This window comes from Stegodyphus dumicola, chromosome 1 (genome assembly GCF_044657685.1).
Source record: "Stegodyphus dumicola isolate Sdum_Otavi_A_Nest chromosome 1, ASM4465768v1".
In the NCBI taxonomy this organism is placed as follows: domain Eukaryota; kingdom Metazoa; phylum Arthropoda; class Arachnida; order Araneae; family Eresidae; genus Stegodyphus; species Stegodyphus dumicola.
The window spans coordinates 108,723,003-108,748,137 of NC_140768.1; the positions used below are offsets into that span (position 1 = coordinate 108,723,003).

At 33.8% G+C, this 25,135-nt stretch overlaps 1 protein-coding gene across 2 annotated transcripts in view; it reads left to right on the top strand.

The window, feature by feature from the left end:
- Positions 1-25,135, top strand: part of LOC118196278 (intraflagellar transport protein 57 homolog) — a 34,843-nt gene that overhangs the window by 7,604 nt on the left and 2,104 nt on the right. For both annotated transcript variants that reach the window (XM_035367703.2, XM_085819158.1), the window contains 4 exons: positions 564-663; positions 8,136-8,219; positions 13,858-13,980; positions 20,599-20,865. In XM_035367703.2, coding sequence (XP_035223594.1) covers positions 564-663; positions 8,136-8,219; positions 13,858-13,980; positions 20,599-20,865 — 574 coding nt within the window. The remainder of the gene's footprint in view (positions 1-563; positions 664-8,135; positions 8,220-13,857; positions 13,981-20,598; positions 20,866-25,135) is intronic.

Sequence of the window (25,135 nt, forward strand, 5' to 3'; positions counted from 1 at the left end):
ATTTGTAAAATAAGTTATACTTATTATACTGAAATTAGATTAAAAGGTAGGCATGTTGTAGCATTAAAACAGTGCTGCCAATGTTTTAATGCTTCAATTACATAAACATATTATTTATGTACACTTACATAAAATTTAAAACTGTTTTCATATTATTTAATTTCTTGTCTCATATAAAACTTTAGTTTTGAATAAGTATGATTACACTGTATTTATCTGTATAGTATTATCCAATATCTTATTTAAACATACTATATAATTTTTTACTTAATTATACTTATTTAAAACTGAAGTTTTATGCAGGGTATAGTTACAGGGTGAATTAAGTTTATATGCTGCTACATGTTCATTTGTAAAAGTGGTTTGTTTTTATATTCTTAGCCTATTATTAAAGTTTATCCAAGACCTTTCAAATCCCCCCCCCATATATGCTCTTTACTTTTTTAATATAAATCTTAATTTTTAGATTGTAATTTTATTTATTTGTTTGTGACTGTTTATGTTACTTTTTTTTTCCATAACACTGCTTTGTTTACTTAGTCTATTTATTTAAAATTTTCAAGGCCTATACTTTTACCTGAAAATGATGAAGAACATGATGCAGTAATGGATACTGATGATTCCGAAGTAACTTTGGAAAAAATTGAAGAAGAAATGATTGCGGTAAACTGCTCATATTAACTTAAAAATTTTTTAAGTAATACCAATATAATTTTAAGTAATATATACACCAATATACAAAACTTAACAAGTACATTTTTTAACATACAATCATAAATTAAGACACTATAACACGCCGAATAAATATTAATTCAGAAGTCAAACAACAAAAATCAGCGTTATATTTTCAAAATTTTCACAAGACTAGTTTCGATGGTTTTACCGAACCACCATCCTCAGCTGCAAAACCGCAAACAGATCAAATTGCGGTTTTGCAACATTCATTTGCAGTTTTGCAGCTGAGGATGGTGGTTCGTTAAAACCATCGAAACTAGTCCTGTGAAAATTTTGAAAATATAATACAGTCATGAAGTTGTTGAAAAGGGCATTTTACAGATCAGTACAATGAAAAGCCAACTCAGCAGAAAGTTGATTCAGATAAAATATCAGCACCATGATGTTAGGGCATGCAAAATGTGAGGAGTCACTGCATTACATGTGAACATAAAATGAAGAAAGGAAGGTACATTTTCAGGCATTCTTCTGCAAATGAAAGTGAGACTGTACATGCAGCATGACTACAAGAAAGCATCATATGCTTTTACACTTTTACTCTGATTGACAAGCTTGACAAGGCACATAGTTCGACATCTGCCACTCAAGAGTTTGTAATTGGTAAAAGTGTTGTTTCACAAGCTTGCAAAGCATTCAAAACAACAGATACAGATGTAAGAAAGGCTGCGGAAGGAAAACAGCAGTGATCATCGTTGACCAATATATTGCTCTGCAGGTGAAAAGAGATTGAAACCACATAACGGGCAACATTGCTGAGCATCTGCCCACCGCAACTAGTCAACAGGTGTCTCGGTTTATTTTGGCCAGATAACTTCATAAAGGTGCCTTATTTTCCCAATGTCTTGAAAGCTGCATATAAATAACAGTATTTAATTGACAGCACTGTTTTCAGTGGTGTAGAGAACACAAAGTTTTGACATCTCATTAATGGAGTCATTTGTTCTTTACCGATGAGAGACGTTTCAGTCTGACAAAATGATTCTCAGTGCCAGTTGATATGGAGAGAAGTAGGAACATACTTTTATCCCACTAGTATCAGGGAAAGAGATATGATTTTAAGGATCTGCATTGCAACTGGATGATTTCAAGTAACGAGCTATTGATTAAGACAATTAATTCACTTAAAATAGACCATATACAATGCTACGATTTCGAGAACTTTTATACTACCTTACCACTTGAAGAAATTTATACCAGCTTACTTGCTCTACCAGATATAATTCCACAGATTTCGACAATAATTGATACCGAAAAATGGCAACTTTTTCTTTCGAGCGTGCTTTTCAATAATTTTATTCTCTTTAACAATAGCATCTTTAAACAAATTCAAGGGATCCCAATGGGAGGTAATTTTTCAAGTGCTGTGTATGAATTATTCCTTTTCACAAAAGAATTAACCTTTGTCCGTTCACTAAATAAAGAAGAACATAAATTTTACCAACACATATATCGTTACATTGATGATATCATAGCCTTTAACAACCATAACAAAATAGAAGCTGCTAATATCTACCCAACTTGCTTAAAACTAAATAATACAAATACGGTGCAAAATAATGTAGTATACCTTGATCTAAATATTATTGATTACAATTTTATTAAAGTTTACGACAAGAGGAGAGAATTCACTTTTTCTACACTATAGTTAACCAACTGGAATTCTAATATTTCCAAAAGAATCATCATTAACACAATTTTTTCACAGCTACTTAGAATAAAAAGAATATGTAATACTACAGAACACTTACAAGAAGAAATACTTTACTTCGTCGCAATTTTGAAAAATAACCAAATTCCTCATAAAATAATTAAAAATACCTTAAAAAAAAGCTGGCAATTTTTAGATAATTTGTTTTGGATAATGAAATTTTATGCTTAAAGCCCAATGGGACGGTATAAAGTGGATGGCTGATTCAGATAATCTAATGTAAAAATTGTATAAATGTACAGATTATTCTCGTCGCTACATTTTCTTTCCCCCAAAGATATTGGCACTATACTTTAATACTATTGTTTTAATAGTTTTGAATTACTTAGATGGCCAAATTCTACTATTATTAACAAATCGGGCCTTTCATTTTTCATAGTAGCTTGACCGTCGTCTAGCTTGAAGAATGACGACTTTTATTAACAAATGACTTTTTTCCAATTTACTCTTTCTTTTGTGGCCAAAAATAAGTAATTTTAGCTGAATTAGCCATTTTCACTTATTTGAAGCAGTTTTGTTCTTCTAACAACTTGACTGATGCCATTTTAAGTTCTATCTGTGTCTTTTCGCGTCTATCACACCCTCTCTAAAAAAGGGGGGGGACAAGAGTTCCCGCCAAAACTACAATCTCAGCCCATTTGCCTATGCAGATTAGATTGTTTCACCCACCTACGTCACACGACGAGACGGAAGGTTGGTAGGACACGGAGGGGATTTGCACCCTTTTCAAATCCTTTGTGTGATGCAAAGGATGGCACCTCCCAGGTCAGTTTTTTCGTTTCTTTTGTTTTATGTTGTTTTTTTTTGGGGGGGGTCATAATAAGACCCAACGGCGTTTGTTTTCTTGCAAGTTTAATTGCATATTAATTTGATTACAGTACCATTATCTTTATAAAAGTTCTTTCTTCTTTAAGCTATGCAGGACCAGCCTGTACGTTATTGTATTTTTGACTAATAGCAGACCGCTATTTATTTTATTTTGATTTTAATTTTACATTGCTCGGAGTTGCATTTACCTTTTTTAACACCTTAATGTGTTTTTCTGCAGACGCGTCGGGAAAAAGGAACAGAGAATTGAAGCTCCAAAAAAGATTTAATTGGGACAATTCATGTTTTTTATAAAAAATTTTACTCATCAAACAAGAGCTTCAATGGTCTGTTTCGGTGAAACGCGTAATGGTATTTAGCCTAGTTTGACACTCAATCATTTTCCCCTTGAAAAGCCTGGTTGAGGGTATGAGTGGGTTAATTTACCATTTTCCGCTTTGTAATTATTCTATTTTTGCAATTTTGCAATTTATGTTTTCATTATAATTTTTGCATTTTATGTTTTAATATTTTTTCCGTCAATCTATTTTTATGTGTATTAACTTTTCACATATCACAATGGTCAGATTAGTTTTATCGTGCATTCGCATGTCTTCCAACATTAATTTTAACAGTTTTTTTTCGCGTGTAAGCAGTTTTTTTTCCCAGTTTTTTCCAGATTAATATTTTTTTTAAAAATGTCTTTGTTAATATTTTAGTAATACAGCATTGAACTATTTCATGGAGCTACAGCTCCTGGTAACTGTTTAGCAAAATCGCTGCAATGTTTCTACCTACTATTATTTTATATATACAGTTAAAAGTCGTTAATTCGGACACCCATAATCCGGACCTCAAAGCTACAAACTTTCTGCGCATGTGTCGCGTTCACGCATGCGCACAGGCGTTTGAGAGTGCACGTAAGACCTTTACGGCAGCAAATATGTTTGTGCGCATGCGCGTTTAATATGTAACGGAGGTATAAGCTAAGCTAAAATTATCTAATTCAGTTAATGTTGCAGATTGTGTTGTTCCTTAATCTTCGAATTGGATCTGGCTTATTATTTTTTGCAGACTGTTAGAGCAATTTCATAAAAGTAAGCTTGAACTGTCGATTATGTCAATAGAATTTCCGATCTATATTTACTAATATGTAATTTGTATCTACAAAGCGAAAGTATGTTTTGAAATCCGAAATCTGTTTATCAATTTCACGCCGCGGATTGGAAGTTGATCTGTCAGCAGTATCCTTATCTTCAGGGCAGATGTTTTTATTTTATTTGGCTTATAATTCCTTACTAAGTGTAGTATTTCATCTCAATGTACTCCGTCTTTGATATGATTTAAATCAATTCCTTGTCATTATAATTCGCTTCCGATAGTGAAGAAAGTGACCCAGAGGTTATTGAAAACGAAAACATTTTGATTGACAAATTAGTCAGTATTCTCAACACGGATTGGAAGTTGATCTGTCAGCACTATCCTTATCTTCAGGGCATATGTTTTTATTTTATTTGGCTTATAATTCCTTACTAAGTGTAGTATTTCATCTTGATGTACTCCGTCTTTGATATGATTTAAATCAAGTTCCTCATCATTATAATTCGCTTCCGATAGTGAAGAAAGTGACCCAGAGGTTATTGAAAACGAAAACATTTCGATTGACAAAGTAGTCGGTATTCTCAACACAGCAATTATAGGACTTGAACAGCGGAACTTTGTAACTAAACAAGAAATTATGTCTGTTTAATAGAATTAAAGAGAAAGTATTATCACATGAAACGAAGCAACTTACATTGAAAGAAATGTTTAATAAAGTAAACAAATAAATATTAAGCTTTTTCTTTTTGTAAATTTTGATACCCTTTAGATTATAATTGTTCTTTATTTCATAAATTACGGTTTCATATTTTTAATTTTGTAATTTCTGCATGCCATCTTACCAGATTTAAACTGATGATCTATAATCCGGAATCGCCGAAGTCCCGACGAGTCCTTATTAACGACTTTTGAATGTATATATAACTTTGGTTTAACATCCTCCAAGCAAATCTGTGGCATTTATCATCTTCAGTTCAATAATCTCACCCCTAACTTACAGATTTTAGAGTTCCGTATTAAAAGCATCCTCTTATAAATTAAGCAATCTTCTAATAATTTATGCATGTGTATCTTAAAAAAAATGAAAATTTGAATAATAAATCACATTTTGAAATTTGAAAATATAAAAAGGCTATATTCGTTAATAAAATATTTTAATGCATTTGTGGAGTATAATAATAATAATAACTTAAAATTAAACATATTATTGAAAATATAAATAGTGTATTCAGGATTATTGTAATTAAAAATATTATGATAAATAAAACATACACTATGATGCTTAAAAGTATAAATAATCTTTATTTATTAATTAGATATTTTACTGCTGTTGTAGAAAATAATTAAAAAAATTAATGAAATAAAATGTGTTATCCAAAATATACAATCATATATAGGATTATTAGAAATAAAACTATTGTTAATAAATAAAATATTATCAATGAAGAATAAAGGAGTTTTACCATGAATTTGTGAAACATTCTTTAATGCTACACCACTTGCTTAGTTTTCTACATTAATATGAATGACCTCCTGAATGACCTAAAATCAAGGTTTACCCAGCAGCATTAAAATATGCATAGTAAAGATTAATAACCTGTATGAGGAGTTCCCAGCATGGTTGATATTGACTCCATGGGTGTCAATGAAATTTTAAAAGGGTCAGTGGTGATCAATATACAAATTGATTGTCATAATCAGTATTACATTGCTTACAAAAATGTGTTAAAAAATTAATAATTAACTGTTTATTGATGTAAAGCTATATCATGTAATAAGGAAGAAATCGTATAAAATAAATATGAGAGGGAAAATACGCTAAAATTATTTATTATATTTTTTGGAAACCAATGATATTTTTTTTAAAAATATGTAAACTTTTTATGTAATAGATGCAATATAAAAAAAGTAAAAGACAGTAACACAAGAAAACACAATTACAAAAATGTGATTGTGTATAGAACACACTTAATATGAGTATCCATTATTGAAAAAAGTTGTATTTCTGCAGAAGTTATATTGTTATATACAAATCATTTGCTGAATTTTATAAAAGATTTTTATGTTCACTTTTAAGACATTGCAAATTTTAATGTGCCAACATGGCTTATTGAACTGCAATATATCTGATTTTGATATTACGATGCAAGAAGAGTTGACTGGATTGATGAAGAACTTTAAGCACAAATTTTATTCAAAACACATGTGCATACTAAGTCTCAATATAAAAGTTATCTAAGAGAAATATTCCAAAATAAAAGCTATTAAGCCCAGTGGCGAAGTGGCTAGCGCATTGCACAGCTGCACCATTTTACTTTCCAAATCTACAGAATAAATAATCTCACATTAGCTTAATTACATATATATTCATCTAATATCCTCTAAAATGTATGTTATTCAACTCAGGCCATTTTTATCATTAATCTCTACCGATAAACCATATTAAATTTAAAAAAAAACCTTTTGGGCAGTCTTTAACCCTTTCCGGCACGTTACCTTTTAAAGTTGGAGTTTTGATTTAAAAAAAAAGGTAGGCAGTCTAACTAGGCCTAGAAGAGTACACAAGTAAAATTTGGTGAAGATAACACTTATCGTTTTAATTATGTGGGTGTGCCCAAAGTGGCACACTGATTGAATAGAACTTCGAAAAGAGTGCTGAAACGAGCATTGTTGTCAATGAACTGACCGATGAGATGCAGAGAAACAAAGAATACAGACTCTCAGTTATCCTAGATTATCAGTGAGCCCAGTCTGGGCACACCTAGGGTTCGCCGTTTGATTTTAAGCATGATTTCAAGGTAAAAATTTAAAACTAATATAGGATAAGGATATTAGTGTACAGCCAAAAAAATAACATAGAAATTTCTTTAACATAGAAACATAGAAACTTTAACATAGAAATTTATACCATAAAAAAAATCTGGAAGATTTCTTTGAAAAATGAAGGTCTTAAAAAACTAAACATGGCTAAAATATATGGACTGATTTGTGTTGAGCTACCATCCACTATAAATAAAGAAGGTTCAGAGTAACCTATAGTAACTTATAAATCCTTTTTCATTTAATTTTTCTGTTGTGCGTACAGAAGGAAATTTGTAGGTGTGTCCAGACCAGACACACTGTGCCACAAAGGGTTAAAATCTGAACCCTTTCAGATTTTTTTTAGATAACTTATTATCTTGACTTGTTAATAAAGGAAGTTATAACACACAAATAATTTGGGTCATTATCTTTTTGTTTTTTGCATTACTCATCATTTTTATTGTAAAATTTTTGTTAACAAAACACCTTCAAATATTATTTTAAATATTTGAAAATCGATCTGTCACTTTAAATATCCATGTAAATTTCAGCTGAATGTTCCTGTAATGATGCTTTACGAAGAAATGGCTCTGCTATTATAAATAATTGAATTCAACTTATAAATACCGTTTAATTTTATGAAAGTAAATGTAATTATGAGATACACTTGCACAATCCCTTTATTAAAAATTATACAGGATATGATTTTTATGCATGCATATTAAAAATTTAAGTTTTATTTATTTTCTTTTTGTCTAGATAGTGTGTATGTTTTAATTGATAAATTTATTAATCCATACTTCATTGCTGATCAAGTAATAATATTCAGACTTGTTAATTATACCTAAGTATGTGTGAAAGCTTACAAATGTGGTATATTATTTGTTACAAGAAAGTCTTCTTGTGCTGATTATGAATATTCTGTTATTTGTCTAATATGATGTTCAAAAAGATACTTAAATTTAAAATTTATTCTTAACAGGAAGCGTATGGAGAAGAGGATTCTGATGAAGAAGGGGAAATATTAGATTTAGAAGCACTTCGAAACTTATCCATTGCTAAACAGGTAGTATTTCTAAATTAGGTAATAAATTTAAAAAATGCATTTACATTGCACATCCAGAGAAGTTTGCTTTGCTTTTAAATAACTTTTTATGGAATAACAATTGTGTAAACATTTAGCCTTTATTACCGCAGTGCAAAGAAGTTTTATTTTGGGAATGCACTTTTTCTGGAGTTGGTGCATCACGCTTATTCGTGCAATTGTTCTGATAAGCAATTGTAAAAGAAGACCATTCAGTTATGGAATCTATAATACTAAATTCTCTATATTTCCAAACATAAATGAGTCTGTGTATAATCCAAGAGATAGGATTTTGCTGCACAATTTCAACCAAAACTGAAAAACTTGTGTATAAGTCGAACTTGAAATTGCTACATAAATCTAGCATATATATATATCGCTGATAGTGAAAATAATTGATTGTCTAATTTGGCTAGGCATATCAGTCAATCTGAAGATAAGTGTTTTCTGATACCAATCTGAAGTTAAGTGTAAGTGCATATTCACCTTCAGCTTCGATTGGAAATTTAGAGTTAAGAGCATTGTAGAAAGTAAGGGCACTTTTGGCATGAAAGTTTCTCTTTCTCATTTTCCCAAATTTCTGAGCATGTGCTTCATTTGGCACTTTGGAAATAATGTGGTGGATTTTACCTTGTTCATGGTTGTGGTAACTTGTCTCAGACAGGTACAGAATTTCTGTCCTCTAAGTTGCATCATCATTATTGTGAGTAAAATACGATTTTTTTATTTCTATTATGTAATGAAAAATGTTCAGACTTAACAAAAGACTGTGAATTTTAAACTAAATGTTTTAAATTTTGCTGTGAAATTCTATGGACAGAGTTGAAGTATCTGAAAGGCAGTTCATAACAGTACTGTTAGCGAAATGGAGGATACCTCTAAACTACTTGGCATAGACAATATTGAAAGGACACCTTTACATCCACTGTTACACAGCATGGTGGAAAGGTTTAATTGAACCATCTTTAATAACTTCGCGCTGATGGTTTCCAGAAATGAATAGGTCTAGGACCAGAAGTTACCTCTGTTTTTACTGGCCTACCGCAGTGCTGTCTATGGAACTGCTGGCTGTTCCCTTTGCAGATGCTGTTCGGTCGTGACCTTCATCTGGCCTCATGATCGTCCTCCGGATGTGCCTTTAATGCCTGAGGAATACATTCAAGATCTCTAGGCACGATTTCAAGTGATGCACATTTTTGCACCAGACCCAGTGAACTTGGTAACGGAGAAGATAAAGACCCGATACTACACGAGACAGGGCATGGATTCAATGAAGGTGACAGGGTGTGGTATAGAATTTGATTTGATGGAAGGGACTTTCTTCTAAACTACAGGCTGAGCGACATTGTAGTTCGGATCCATAAGTAATCAAATTCTAAGCCTAAAATAGCTCATTTAGCTCATTACGACCAATTAGTCCCTTACTATGGCCATAGTATGTAGTCTCCATAGTGTAAATAATGTGTAGACAATTTTCCTTTCACTAAATATAACTTGTGGTGAATCCTCAATTAGACTGTAAGAGACTTAGAGCTATGTCCAATGTGAAACAGAAACATAAGAAGGGTTTTAAAATACCCTCTTATTTAAAACTAAGTAAGTTGAACTGAAGCTTACAAATAAGCCAGTATTACCTGGTGCTTACAAATAAGCCAGTATTTATGGCATGAACACAAGATAGAGTTTTAACTTTAAAACTAAATCTAAGTATCTATTAACAAGAGGCTACACAAACTAAATTAAACACAAAAATTGACTCTTTACGCCAGTGTAGAAGTACTATCGCAAGAATAAAGCAGCGCTGACGACAGGAATTCTTATCTTAGAATAACAATTAGTAAGCAATTTCATACCCTCACTTAAATATGCATGAGCTAATTTGCATTCTGACTGGAAAACGGAAAAAGAAAAGTGACAGTACAGATTCAGAACATAAAAATAACTTTTTAATTAACATAAATAAATCCAACAAATGTAAATAGCTTTAAAAAGATTATAGTTCTATGTGTATTATGTATTTGTAAGTGCATGCATTAATTGTTTAATTTAGTATTTTATTTGTTGTCTGTTATTTACTGAAATGATTATTTTAATATTGGGTTGGTTTTCCTTAGTTAAGTATGGCATCCTCCCCGGAGATTGTACTGGCCGGGACGTGCAGCCCTTGGGAATGGGGCAATGCTACTAATTTTGTATAATGTAACATGAAAAGTATGAAGAAATCGAAAAATAAGATTAGAGAGGCAAGTCAGTTTAACAATTGAGGTAAATGGCTATTTTGCTAAATTGCCGATATATCACCATGCTAGAGATGGTTTTGGCGACAAATCCCCAAAATTCGCCCAACTTGGCTACCATCTGACAACATTTGGGTCCAGTCCCTGTATAACTGTAATTTGGCAGTCTAACTGGATAACTGTAATTGAAACCTATATGTAACAATAACCGTATCTGGACCCTATATGTAACTTTAACTGTATATGCTTTCCAGTAATTCTGAGAAATGGACAGTACTGGAAATTCATTGGCCGCCAGCAAGAAATTGCACTTGTGAAAGTGAAATTGCAACACTTTGAAGGTATGTGCATAGCAATGTAAAAATAATGGGATTGGCAGATCTCACGATCTGAGATCCATCTGAGAACACGACAAAGAAGCAGTGGATCATCTAGGTGCACATCAAATCGCACTGATAGGCAAATTCGACGGATGTTTCGTGGGGACCCGTTTACCATGGCAAGTCATATTTAAACCTACCTACCATTATCAGAAGAGACATCTCTGTCCTGCAAAACCATCCGTAAGAAGTTGCATGAGGCAGAGATGCGCGCACGGCGGCCAGACACTAGTGTTCCTTCGACTCAGGGCTGTCCGTCTGGCTTGGTATCGACGTTATCTTCAATGGAGGAATGAATGGCATTGGGTATTGTTTTCAGATGAATTCTGTTTTTGTTTATGGAGGATTGACGGTCATTGACATGTGTGGCGGCTTCCCGGAGAACGTTACCTGCCAGCCTGTATTGTCGATCGTCATACCGAATCCACACCGGGCTTCATGGTTTAAGATAGTATCAATGTTTGGACAGGGACCTTTGAGCACATTACTGGCAATTTAACGTGGGGCCGGTACGTAACACCAGTTGTTATGGCTGTGGTTTGGCCACTTGGTGCAGGCCATTCCTGGCACGTTATTCCAGCAAAACAACGCTCAGTCTCATGTCGCACGTCACACTTTGAACAGCCTCAATGGAACTGACATTCTTTCCTGGCTGGAAGTCTCACCCGATCTCTCTCAGCATGTCTGGGCTGCCATCAGACGTGTGGTGTAGAGGGCACTGCAGGCGCATACTGTAGAGGAACTGAGAATTGCAATGAACTCGGCTTGGCAAGGAGTATCTCCGAAGACTATTAATAGCATCATAGACAGTATGCGTCGCCAGTTTTAGAGGCCTTTATAACTGCTCGTGGTGGCCACATTAGATACTGAATAAATAGTTTAATTTTTCATATCTTTATTTGTTTCGTTAATCATCTGCATATGTGTCTTACCTCTATTGATTCTGTTATTTTTACATCGCTATGCGCATTCCTTCACAGTGTTGCAATTTCATTTTTGACAAGTGTATATAAGACCAGAGAGTGCATCAGTTCTCAATTTTTCTCTCTTACAGGTCCTCATGCACCATGACAAAGGATCACGTTCTTTCTTTCTTTTTTTTTTTTTTTTTCTTTTTTTACATAGTCAAGCATCCGATTCTACGAAATGTACTTTCAAGAAATATTCAATTTCAAGTACGAAGGGTCCCAAATTCATCTGAGCTTGTAAAACTGCACTTTGCACAATAAACTAGCAATGAAATACTATATTCGTATTTGTCTTCAGTTCTCAGTTTTCGTTCAACTTTGGATGATACAGAGTGTTAAAAGATCTCCGAGTGAGTTTCGTTCTTTAGATGTGCTTTGCATTGTGCTGTGCTAAACATTGTTAGTAATTTGAAATGGTAACTACTGATTGGCTCTGTTGTACTGAGAAGAGCTGTATGAGTACTTTTATGGAAAGTTCTAGAGCTGTAAAGTGTTTCTTTTCGAAAATAAATTTTATTAAGCTATCATTGGTTCTGTGTGCAATTAATCCATGCATGTAACAATTTTTGGCCTTAGGGAAGTGTTGGGAAGACGTAGATATGACATATGCTGTATATGAGTGTATCTGAAAAATGTGTCTAAGAAAGTGAACAAAATAATGCGAATAGTTGTAAAGTGACATAAAATCTTTATTAATAGGAGACTAGTCCATTTATATGGTGTAATTTAATCAATTTTATAATTTTAAAGCATCTGCAATGTTCACGAAGAGCTATAGAGAGTACATTGTCTCGTAATTTTTTTTGGAAATGTACTTATATATATATATTCCTTACTCGTTATTTAAATATATACTACGAGTAACATGGATACTGTTCATAATTAACTGTAAATCATGGTTAATCTAAGGGCAGTTAAAAACACATAGGAAAAGGAATAACTAGTATTATAATTAACAGAAAAATGATATTAACATTTTATCTCCATTTTCAAAAAATTTAATAGAGAATAAATTCACATAGTTATGTAAATTAAATTAGCACCCAAGACAAAAAGAACACATTGTAAATGAGGGAAGCTACTTTGCTCTTAATGGGGATGTCACTTAGTGCCAAATATAAATGTTAGTGCAAAATCTAACTAGATGGCAGCAACTCGAACAGTACGTACAGTTTCACGAAAAGGATAACTATTATGGCTACTTTCAAAAAGTGAAAAATCACAATTATATAATATATGTAAGGTACGCAATGTCAAGGCTTTGGATGATGCTGAATTTATGCAATTTTCTGTTGTTTTTTAAAAACAGATTGCTGTGTACATGGGGAGAATGAAACTATTGTTCTGCCTTGTTCACAGTGATTGTTTTCACTTAAAAAACTTCAGAGAATGCACAAAATTTTCATTGCACATAACTTTGACATGACGTGTTCATGACGTGATTTAAATAGACTACCACATTTGGCACTTTGGCAATTGACACCCGGTCAACAGAAAACTATCAAATGGAAGAATAAACATCATTAGAATTGAAGAAAATGTTAAATTGAAGAAAAGTTATAAACGGCAAAGGCATTATATACTGTTGCTGTTGCGTTGCATGCTTTTCCTCCCCCCGCCATTTTTGGGGGGGGTAGCTTCTATAAGCAGTTATTGTTTTGTGATAGTAATTTTTCTATTAATCTGCTATAAACAAACTTAGTTATTTTTAGGCAGGCAAACTAATCTGTCCCTTTTTAAAAGTTGATTATACATTTAGTGCTTTAAATTCATTTGCATTATTCTTTGAAAACACATGTTTTTTTTTTATTTATAATGTTTCTACAAATAAATAAATGTAAATAATACTGAATGTTAAAATGGACGTGTTTCATATCTATATTTATACTCTGATGTTTTTATTTTAGTTTGAAAATGTCTTGCAAACATTTTATGGCTTCCATTAACATAAGAGCAATGAAACATTACTTTGTAGATGTGTATGCACACTATAATAAACTTCTAAATGCAATATGCTAAGTTTGGTATGTGATAGGATAAAGGAGAAAAAAATAAACCAGATGAAGTTATGGAATCTAATATGGACTGTATGGAGTGGAAATTGGAAGTTGAACGAGTTATGCCTCTTTTGAAAATTACTGTTAGAAATGACTCTCGAGTAAGTATTTGCTTTTATTATCTTCATTCTTTATTTTTAATATTTTGTTCAATTTTTTTTTAAATATGTATAAGTAAACTTGATCACAGCACAGATTTCAGGCAATAAAATTTCAGTTATTTGATCAAAATATCGAATTCAGTTAAATTGCTTGTGACAGTAAATTAAAATATTGATATTACAGCATGATTATAATATTGTTAAAGTAAATCACTTTGTTACTATTAACTCATATTTTGAAATTTATTTAATAAAATATTGGTTATTCCAAGTGCATAAAATGGTTCGATTCCTCAGTAAGAAATTATAAAATGAGAAGCGTTAAATAAATATCATAATAGGATAAATATATTCACAAACTTTTGAAGTCGGTAGTATTCTTGAAATATAAATTATCAACATTTATACTTTGGGGAGACCTCAACATTTATTTGAAACGAAAAAATTTAAAGATTACTAGATATGCCTCACATATAAGAATAAATTAAGAAGAAAAAGCCAATGCCTTTGGTAGTATGTTTGCTTACAAGAAAGATCTTGAAATAAATTGTCCATTTAAATTTAGTTTTGAATTTTGTTGCTAAAAGTATAGTAAATTAGTTTTTCTATTGATCTTTTTATACCTTTGATCTAAAAGTAATTCTTGTAAAACTATTCTTTAATATTAAATACAGTTTGAGTTTGTTTTGCAGCAGCTTTTATTTTATATCTTCAGAGAAATGGCGAAATACAGTGTCAATGCTGTGTGCAGCTATTGTAAATTATATACAGGTGCATATAAGTATTTTAAGTATTGTAATAGGGAAGGGTGCCAACTTAAGCCACTTTGACCGCAAGCAAAAGGATCTGGAATGCAAGCACTAATGTACAGTATTAATTGTTGGCTGCAACATGTTAAGGATAGTATACTAGCCAGTGACAGGATCAGTGTCGTGAAGATATTACAAATGGTACACGCTTTTATGCGTAGTATGCAGATTTCCATTAGAAGGGCTCACACTAATCAACCATGCATGGTTAATCCTGGAAGCGAGAATCACTTGTCATGTGTGATATCTCGCAGCCAACTGCATCAAATGCACAGTTAATTCATCAATACAACAGCGGTGCATTCCCTGAAATTCCACAGCTGTTGAACCATGATGACTTTTATGGATTGTAAACAGCGTTTTAGAGCTCCAAGAAATTTCATCGGTCCATCTTAAAGTGAAGATTTCACATGCAGGAAGCATAAAAAGAATTACCATCGCTTGAAGTTTTACATCTGATGAACAATGAAGATACCTATGATAACCCTTTACATTGAAATAGCATTTTACACTGTCCAAGAATCTTCAATATTATAAGTTCATTTGGCATGATGACTGTCATTTTCTGCTGTATTACAACTATTACTGATTGCCTATATGTCGTAAAGAGCATCATGTCCATGGCTATCAATGCTTCAATAATGAATTGTGAACATTATGGGAAACTTTAATCAACTATTATCGCACATATCCTCAGAAGGGACCAAAATGCTACCTTTGAAAAGGACAGATACACGAAATTCATGCATTTACTGACTGGGAAATGTAACAAAAAAAAATTTTCCACAGTGTTGAGACCCACCAGCGGCCAAGCGGTAAAGTCGCTGAATGCTGGTAGTTCGGTCCGAGGTTCGAATCCCGCGAACGGGCTGGCTGCATAGGTGTTTTCGTGGTTTCCCCATGTGTAACATGTATACGAGCCAGTTTCCCTTAGAAAGTCCGCCACGAAGGCATCCCTCCCCTTAGGCAGATAGCCCTCGAGGCTTTGCCGTAATTAAAATAACCTAACCTAACCTAACCACAGTGTCAAACCCCAGCATTTTCCTTACTATAAATGAAAGTTTGTGGAATATGTTAGAAGAGAATTATTGATCTTTCTGTATGATCCATCGGTTTAGGGTCATTACTTTTCATCATCTGTAGCTTTATCAGTTCATGAACTTATGATCCTTCTAATAAGTGCCCGGTCCAATGTTTATTAATATTAACTACTCTAAGGATCTTGTGCTTGTTAGACATAGATGACAGCCTCCTAGGACGACGATTTTCGGAACAAATTGTTCTCACAAGCGACAGCTAAATAAATATATATTTATATATAGATTTGAATTTGATATATATATGTGAATTATGAATACCTTTAATTTATGGACACTAGATAGCCAAGAGTTTTACTGCCAAGACGGCTATCTAATATGGGACACTAGATAGCCGTCTTGGCAGTAAAACTTCTGGAGCCAGGCCTAATTTCTAATCATACCTATATGAATCTGCTAAAACAGCTGCGAGTTATACATGAAAGATAAAGAATACTCGAAAACTCACGGTTTAGAGTCATTAGGTTATTTTGCAGCTGGACACGTAAAAAATTTGCAGTGCCTTCGCCGGGACTCGAACTCCGAACCTCTCGAATACGCGTCTAGTATACTTCCAATTACACGACGAAAGATTGCGGAAAGGAGGGAGAAAACACCTAATATACTTCCCCTTTTAAAGGGCGACTGGGAATGAGGGGGACCCAGTCGCCAAATCCTGGTTGACGAGTTATCGTGCATCACCTTTTAGCTCGGCCGTCACTGTAGAGTCTTTAAGTTATATCGATGTAGGAACTTGAAAAATACGCAGTGCCCTCTCCAGGATTCGAATTCCAGACCTCTCGAATACGCGCCGAGTGTGCTTCCAATTACACCATGAAGGCATGGTGTAAAGGAAGCAAATACTTTATAACGGAATCTAGTTCTCTTCGTCTATTGGTCGTGATTGAACAAATGAATAAATAAAAATAAAATAAACAAAAGACTTATGCATTGTTACTAAAGTGTATCTGATGCAGAATTAATTCAGTATATACTGGAATAATTACAAAATGTGAGAGATTAAACTTCAGGTTTCAAGTTATTCAGCTGTCTAATGCTTCTCCCCATCGGATGAAGTCTATGTACAGATTAAGGTAATAAATGTTTTAATTTTTAAAATAGGTACCAATCAATAATAACTAGAGATTCGTTTGAAGTCTTGAAAAGATTTTTTCTTTAACAAAGAAAATAAGTTTAAAAAAAGGGGGAGAGAAGTTTTGTTTTCTTAAAGTAAGGGAAACAATGACCAGTTGCAAAGACTGAATGACAGTTATCCTGCATTTTTCAGTTTCTTCCTTTTGTGAAAACGGGTATGTAACATTTCTACATTGAAGGGTGTTACGTATGTTGTCTTTCTCGCTACGAAATTAACACCGATTTTTTTTCATTTTTAGAAATTTTTTTGCAATGTGAGAAATTTATCTGTTAGACATCTCAAAGAAGCTGCAGTCCCCTCCCTCCCTTTTAATTATTTTATACATCGAAACATCGTTTATTTTATAGCATTTTTCGGAATCAAGATTTTCCCATTATCTAGACTTTATTTCAATAAAATTAATTTAGCTACTAAATTGGTGCATTTTTAATTTTAATTGCATGATAATTTAATGAATGTCAACTTTTATTTATAAAAATAAAATAAACAAAAGACTTATGCATTGTTACTAAAGTGTATCTGATGCAGAATTAATTCAGTATATACTGGAATAATTACAAAATGGGGATATTGGGAAACGAAGAAGTATTAACTAGCTTATAGCGTTAAGTTAATAAATAAAAATTTTATCTTTACAAACGTGAAGAAGAATATTTTTATGTTTCTAATTTAATTATAAGTATTTCAAGAAGTTTATTAAAAGCCGAAACTTTCTCTTTAGAACAAATTTATTACTAGTTAATTTTAACTGCTAATGTCTTGAAAGCTGAAATACAAGGTGAACGCGAAATGGGCTTTGATTATAAAAATTTATTGTGTGAAAACTGTTATAATTAAAAATATGTTTCTTTTGATATATTGCAAGTACTATTATAAAGTTTTAATAAGACTACGTTCTTCAATAATTGAAACATGTGCCCCCTTGGTAGCGCGGATAATGTCAATGCGGTATTATATTTCTTGCCAAGTGTTCTTTAACGTGTCTTCTGTTAACTGTACATACAGCATCTGTTAATCCTAGTCTCCCATTCCCAATGTCAGCAGTTGGTGTGGCAAAGTCTATGTACAGATTAAGGTAATAAATGTTTTAATTTTTAAAATAGGTACCAATCAATACTAACTAGAGATTCGTTTGAAGTCTTGAAAAGATTTTTTCTTTAACAAAGAAAATAAGTTTAAAAAAAGGGGGAGAGAAGTTTTGTTTTCTTAAAGTACTTCCTTCGTATAGGCCCAAAATAAAAAGTCAAGAAAAGTTACCAGAAGAACGTACAGTGGATGGACAAAAATATGGAAACACCTTGTGAAATGCATGTTTGAAAAGAAAGATTGATTTTAATGAAATATGTAGATGGCGCTGGCGTTTTTGACTACTGACGCCACCTATACAACTTCGTAAATGTGCTAAACAGTTCAGTTGTTGTCAGAGTACTGTTATGTGAGGTTTTCATTGCATTATGTCAGAGTTAACAGACTTCGAACGTGGGCAAATTGTTGGAGCACGTATGGTAGGTGCTTCCGTAAGCAAGGTAGCCGAGGTGTTTAGTGTTTCAAGAGGTACTGTATCGAAGATTTAATCTGCATATTTGAAAAGCGGAAAAACATCATCTGCTAAATCACAGCGCAGACGAAAGTGTGTCCTGAGTGATCGTGACAGACGATCATTAAAGGTAATTGTGACGAAAAATAAGAAGACCACAGCTGCAAAAGTTACTGCTGAAATGAATGTTGTGTTACCGAACCCTGTGAGTACCAAAACAATTAGAAGGGAGCTTCATAAACAGGGAATTGCTGGCCGTGCTGCAATTGAGAAGCCACTCATCATCAGTGATGCTAATGCCCGTAACAGGAAAAGGTGGTGTTTAAGTCATAAAGGCCTGGACTATAGAGCAGTGGAAGCGAGTAATATGGTCTGACGAGTCGTCTTTCACATTGTTTCCCAATTCTGGCCTAATTTACGTCTGGAGAACGCCATCTCAAGCCTATAATACAGACTGCTTGTTGCCAAGAGTGAAACATGGCGGGGGTTCTGTTATGGTTTGGGCAGCCATATCGTGGTTCTCTGCTAGCCCCATGATAACTGTGTCAGGGCACATGACTGCCAAGACTTATGTGAACATTTTGGCCGATCAAGTTCATCCCATGGTACAAACTTTGTTCCCCAATGGTGATGGTGTCTTCCAAGACGACAAAGCCCCTGTTCACACAGCTCACATTGTCCAGGACTGGTTTTCTGAGCACGACGATGAGTTGTCCCATCTGCCCTGGCCACCACAGTCACCAGACCTGAATATTATCGAACCTTTGTGGTCTACATTGGAACGGAAAGTGCGTTCTCGTTATCCACCGCCAACATCGTTATCTGAACTTGCCACCGTTTTGCAGGAAGAATGGTATAATATTCCCTTGGCAAACATACAGGAACTGTATTTATCCATTCCGAGAAGACTGCAAGCTGTTTTGGATGCCAACGGGTTTCCTACACCATATTAAGCAAAGAAACATGTTTTTTTAAAGGTGTTTCCATATTTTTGTCCAACCCCTGTAGATGCCATTGTGTTAACCCATCCCTTCCAGTTCACCTGCCCGGAAGATTTTCGTCTAAGAACTCACGAACGAAGGAACCCTGTTAAGACAGTGCTGATAAATAATCCATGGTTGAAATTCTTCTAAGATTTCCCACAAGTCTAACTAAAAGTTAGTATTGATGTTTTTTCCCCTTGAAGAAAAATGCTCAATAACCTTGTTATGAAGCGGCACAGTACACTGATTTTAGGTCTGTCTGTCACTATGTATGCATTAGCAAGTGAATTCTCTGATTCCCAGATACGGACATTTCCGCTGCCCAGAAAGGCTGATTTATCGAAAAAATAAACGCAATTCAAGTAATCTTTATCTATTGAACAAAAAAGTTGTTAAAAGTGAACTATCCAATGATATAAAAATTACATTATTACATTCAAAGGGTTTTTTTTTTTTTTTTAAGAAATTTTTATAATCAGAAGAAGGCTTTGTGCTCACCCGCTATTTATGCCTATATGCGTATATTTTCTGTAAAAAAAACTGCATGTATTTTAAAAAGATTTTGAATTAGGTACCTTTTTCTGTTTATTATGTTTAATTCAAAATATAATTTAATTGTAGTTAAATACATCCAACTTTTAATTAATTGCTTTTATGTATTTATACCCATATTTCTCCTATTACAAGCGTTCCGTCGCTTATCCGTCCCGAAGCAAATGATTTAGGCATATGATTTAGAAATTTCTAAATCTTGTGTAAATAAATAAAGTACTAGAATTAACAAATGTGTTTAACTTCTTTGAAATACAGAATACAGTAATATTATTATATAGTATGCGTAGGGGCTGTTTAATGTCCTAAACTGCGTTGCCTTTAGAATGATGTACACCGCATGACTTTCTCATCTTGATTTTCAAAATGTAAAATGTGCAAAAAAGAGGGGAGAGGGGAGAAAATATGGGAGTATGATACGTAAATACGCTATTTCAATCCCGTTATTCCTTATTTTTTACCAATTAGGACTGGAGCTTCTTATTCCTTATTTTTTACCAATTAGGACTGGAGAAGCCATTTAGATCAGATTCATCAACATAGAAAAAATATTGAAGAGACGTTGACCACAACAAGGCAACAACTAGATAAGCTTCACTTGGAAATCAGCCGTTCGTTGGAAAAAATCGGCAGCAGAGAAAAGTACTTGAACAGTCAATTAGAACAACTTATTTTGGAATACCGTACTGCCCAGGATCAGCTTGCTCAAGTCAGAGAACAATATAAATCCGTCAGCGGTGGGGTGACTGAAAGATCGCGGGCATTGTCCCAGGTATTTTCTATAGTTTTGTTTCAAATGAAATTTTTGTTTAAAATTATAGTTAATCAAAACAGTTTTGATTATGTAATGCGATTGTACTTTAGAATGTCTTGTATGATATTTTTAAAGTTTCACATCAAAATTCAGGAAATGCATAATGGAATTTTCTCCTTTCCACTAGTAAAACTCATTTTGTTTGAAAAACTATTACATTAAATCAGATTTCTCTCGAAATATATAGCATTCCTTATCACCAAACGTTATTTCAAAATGTGAAATAACTTTTGGTGGGTTACAAAAAGCTTTGAAGTTTCTTTTCCTATAATTATGCATAAAATTGTGATTTGATTTATAATGCACAAAACATCTGCAAAGTTTTAGGTATAATTTGTTTCACTGAATTTCAACAAACTTGCCAAACGATAATTGACAGTATTTATATTAAACAAATGCCGGGCCACTGACCTTCAAATCATTAGGCGACGAGCTGTCCAGTACTTTTTAACTATACAATCCAAATCATTTCGTACAGAACATTAACTGCATTTGCTTTTCCTAAAACATCGTCCTAAATATTGAAGGTATATCATACAATCTTCTTTTCTGAAAACATCGTCCTAAATATCGAATGCGTCTTTTATGCAATTAATCATTTGCTTTGATCAAATTAATGCCTGCTGTCATAGATTTGAGAGTTCATCAAAGAATAAATGCAACTTTCTTCCATAAAGCGGGGAGATAGCAATAGGCACACATTGCCCCCAAGCAGTATGGTATATAGGGAAGACTACTGCGGTAACAAAGGGTTGAGTTAGAATTCCGGAGAAAGCTTGGTTGTAACTGTCCGTCCCCTTCACAGGAGGCAATGGTGGCCGTCTGTTAGGTGCCTCCATAGGAAAAAGGCTACTACTTCTGGCCTTAGGAATGGCTAATGCTGAAAAGACAAGTGCCTGCTATTGGATTTAAAAAAAAACTGTAATAGACACTTTTGAAAGGTTGTGTAAAAGCATACGGGTTTGTACCAGGAAAGCGATCTAGTGGGTTCATACACATGATTTCTTGAGTGTCGTGAAAACATTGATGGTGAACCTAATAGTAATCGCCATTCTTAGTCTCCAAATAATGAAAACATGGAAAAAATTCGGCAGTTGTTGCTAAGAAATCGTCATTTGTCTCTTCGAATGATAATCGATGAGTTTACATCAGTAAAGACACCACACATAAAACTATAATGGAAGATCTTGTGGGGAGGATATTGTTCTTTTGTCCCTCAGTCATTCCCTCAAAATAGAAAAACAAGATTGAATTTCTGCATGCCATGATTTTATCCACATGGCAGACATCGATCCTGAGTTTTTCAAACAAACTATGAAAAGATGAAACTTTCTACTTGACTCTAAAACCTAAGTGATCCAAAAACGTTGATTTTTTTTTTTTTTTTTTTTTTTTTTTGAAAGAAATTTACAAGAAACTTGTTCCTGAGGAATAGACGATGAAATCCGTATTTTAGTAAAAAGAAGTAGATCTTGAGGCGAGTTCACACTAATGCGATCGCGCGTTGGATCGGAAAGCGGTAACCAATCAGAAACGAGTACAGAGGCGGTATTTTTCGGACAGCCGGACACTGCGTAAGTTTACTCAACTTTAACTTATTGCTGCTTGCCGCGTTAGTTTCATGTATCTCGTTTCAAATGTCCAGTTTTATCTTCCGCTGAAGTGCGACCTCTACCACCTCAGCACGCCATTTTGACGCACACATTCCTTTACAAAAATCTGCTTGTTTCAATCTCCTCTACCTATCTTTACATTTTTGCCAAATATTTTCTGAGTACCCTGCATAAGACACGTAAGGAAGCTTCTGGAGATTTTTCCATTCTGAGAATGGCAGTGTCTTGACTCGAGTGATTTTCAGTGTGGTTTAGTAATCAAAGCTCGCAAGATTGTTTATAGCATTTCGGAGATAGGTATACAAAGTTTTCATTTTCATGTATGACATTTTTAAGAGTGTCTTTTACTTCAAGATTTCCCGCAAAACTTTGAACTTGTGACCGCAGTGTGGTCGTAAAAAGACTGTGGATGAATGTGACCAGCATCAGCCGGCAAGAATTATTTCATGAGATAAACGTAGCACTGCCTCAAATAACAGTGCTATCCTCAAATAACAGTGGAATTCAATGCGAGTTCAATTCATAAGCATGAATATGTGGATTATGTAATATTCCCACCATGATGTAGCCTTTAGTTATGAAGAGAGTCAGTAGTTTAGTTATGAGTCATAGAGTTATGCACCTTGCTTGGGCTTGGAATTCTTGTCTAAACGCTTGATAGCTGGAAATAAACAGCCTGGTTTGATGCGTTTCGTACTGTTTCGAGCAGCTGAAAAGATCTATATGAAAAAGAAATGGTATGAAGCCACGAGTCCTACACAACAACGAGAGGCTGTGCAAGCAGGTTGTGGTGACTTCATAATAGCATGAGATTTATTTAGCTATCATTCATTAGAATTCCTGGCTACGTCTACAAACGTCTCTGACTAGCGAATGCTATGTGTCTATCTTTTCGTTGTAATAACTTAACCCATTCATATCTTGCATTCTTATGGGCTTTCGCCTCTGTGAAGGCAATGAGCTATCGTATACAGTTCTGGAGATGCCAAATTACGAGTATAGGAACCCTTATTAGAGTTTTGAAGTCTTAGCATGGCCACCTAAGTCATAAAATCTCAACATTATCAAGCGTGCATGGAAATACCGTGGAACACAGCAACACTGCGGAACAAAAAATCCAACGCCTCCGAATATATAATGTGGATTACGCTGCTGGAAATATTTATAGTGTTTGTTATCTACAGAATACTCCCGAGCACTCATGGAGTCCATGTCACGAAGCATTTCTACAGTTCTATCGGTATCGCCATGATTAATATCAATGGTAATGTCAGTTTAGCGACTTTGACGAAAAAGCGTATCTTATGTTTTTTCAGTGGTTAGAGGGATATTCCATGGGTATTCAGCGCATTTTCGATCTAGTCGTTGTAATACGGGGTTACGAATCCAAACGTCGACGGCTGGAGCATCTACAGGGGTAAAAGATGCCACCTTCTCTTCAGCTATGGGTATTTAAAGCGATGTAATAGCTGTAGTTAGGCGAAAAATACTGCTGTTAATAAAGATACTTCCGATAGTTTGCCTTGAGGGGTTCACAGAGCCATTTATTGGCGGAACCATTTATGAAAATTCATAATTGATTTTGAGATTAAAAATCAAATATATTTCAGCTCATTTTGTGTTTAAAATTTTACATAGGTCGTAAATACGGCAGACACAATGGAAATGCATTCTTACAAATTAACACTGTAAATAGTTTATGAAGCTAAAATCAAGAAAGTTCTGTCCTGTGACAGTTTTAATGGGTTGAGCAGGGAACCTATATGATTATTAGATAAATATGATATCAGGCCTCGCTTATGTGAGTGAATTCACTGGACTGCTCGAAACTGATGACGATCAAATTCGCTCAACAGTAATACCAAAACACACCTAATTCACTATAATCAGAGCCTTCTAAATTTTGCGTTTCGACAGTTTTAGATTTTATAGCTGATGTGAAATGGGGATAATATCTTCTGAAGAAACATCTGAGTTTTTTTTAGTTGAAATAATTGTCGCAATGTATTGAATGTTATTATTTACGATAGTGGAGTTCATAAGTAACCTATATTTATTAACTGACAGCAGAGTGATTAATTTAAATTAACATAAATATGTTACACAGGGTATTAAATATTGTAGCATTTCATAACTTCTGTAACTTAGTTTACTGCTGAATGGTTATTTTGATGTATGTTAAATATGTATTTAATTGTTCAGTACCGGTGGAAATTCCAGTAGGTGAAATGCAGGCTGGTTATACATTCGAATAAATTTCAATGATGGATAGTGAATGACTGAAGAACGTATTCAGTTATATCATATATTCAAATTATATTTAATTTAATCAGCCTTTTTTGTAGCATTAGTAAATGTAAAAAGATTCAATGTGAGTTCAGTTTGTAGACCGTAAAATATTTTTGAATGATATTAAGTCTCTTGCCGGTTCCTCAGCATTTGGTGTTTTCTGCTCATCATTAAAATACCCGCATTTTGATCAATGGAAAAGAATGGCATTCGAATAAAACTGGGTCGAGGAAACAAATAAATAAGCTATTGCACAGCATTATTGGACTATAAACCACAAATTCAGATTTACTGCGAAATCATCTAATAAACTTCGGAAGTCAGTA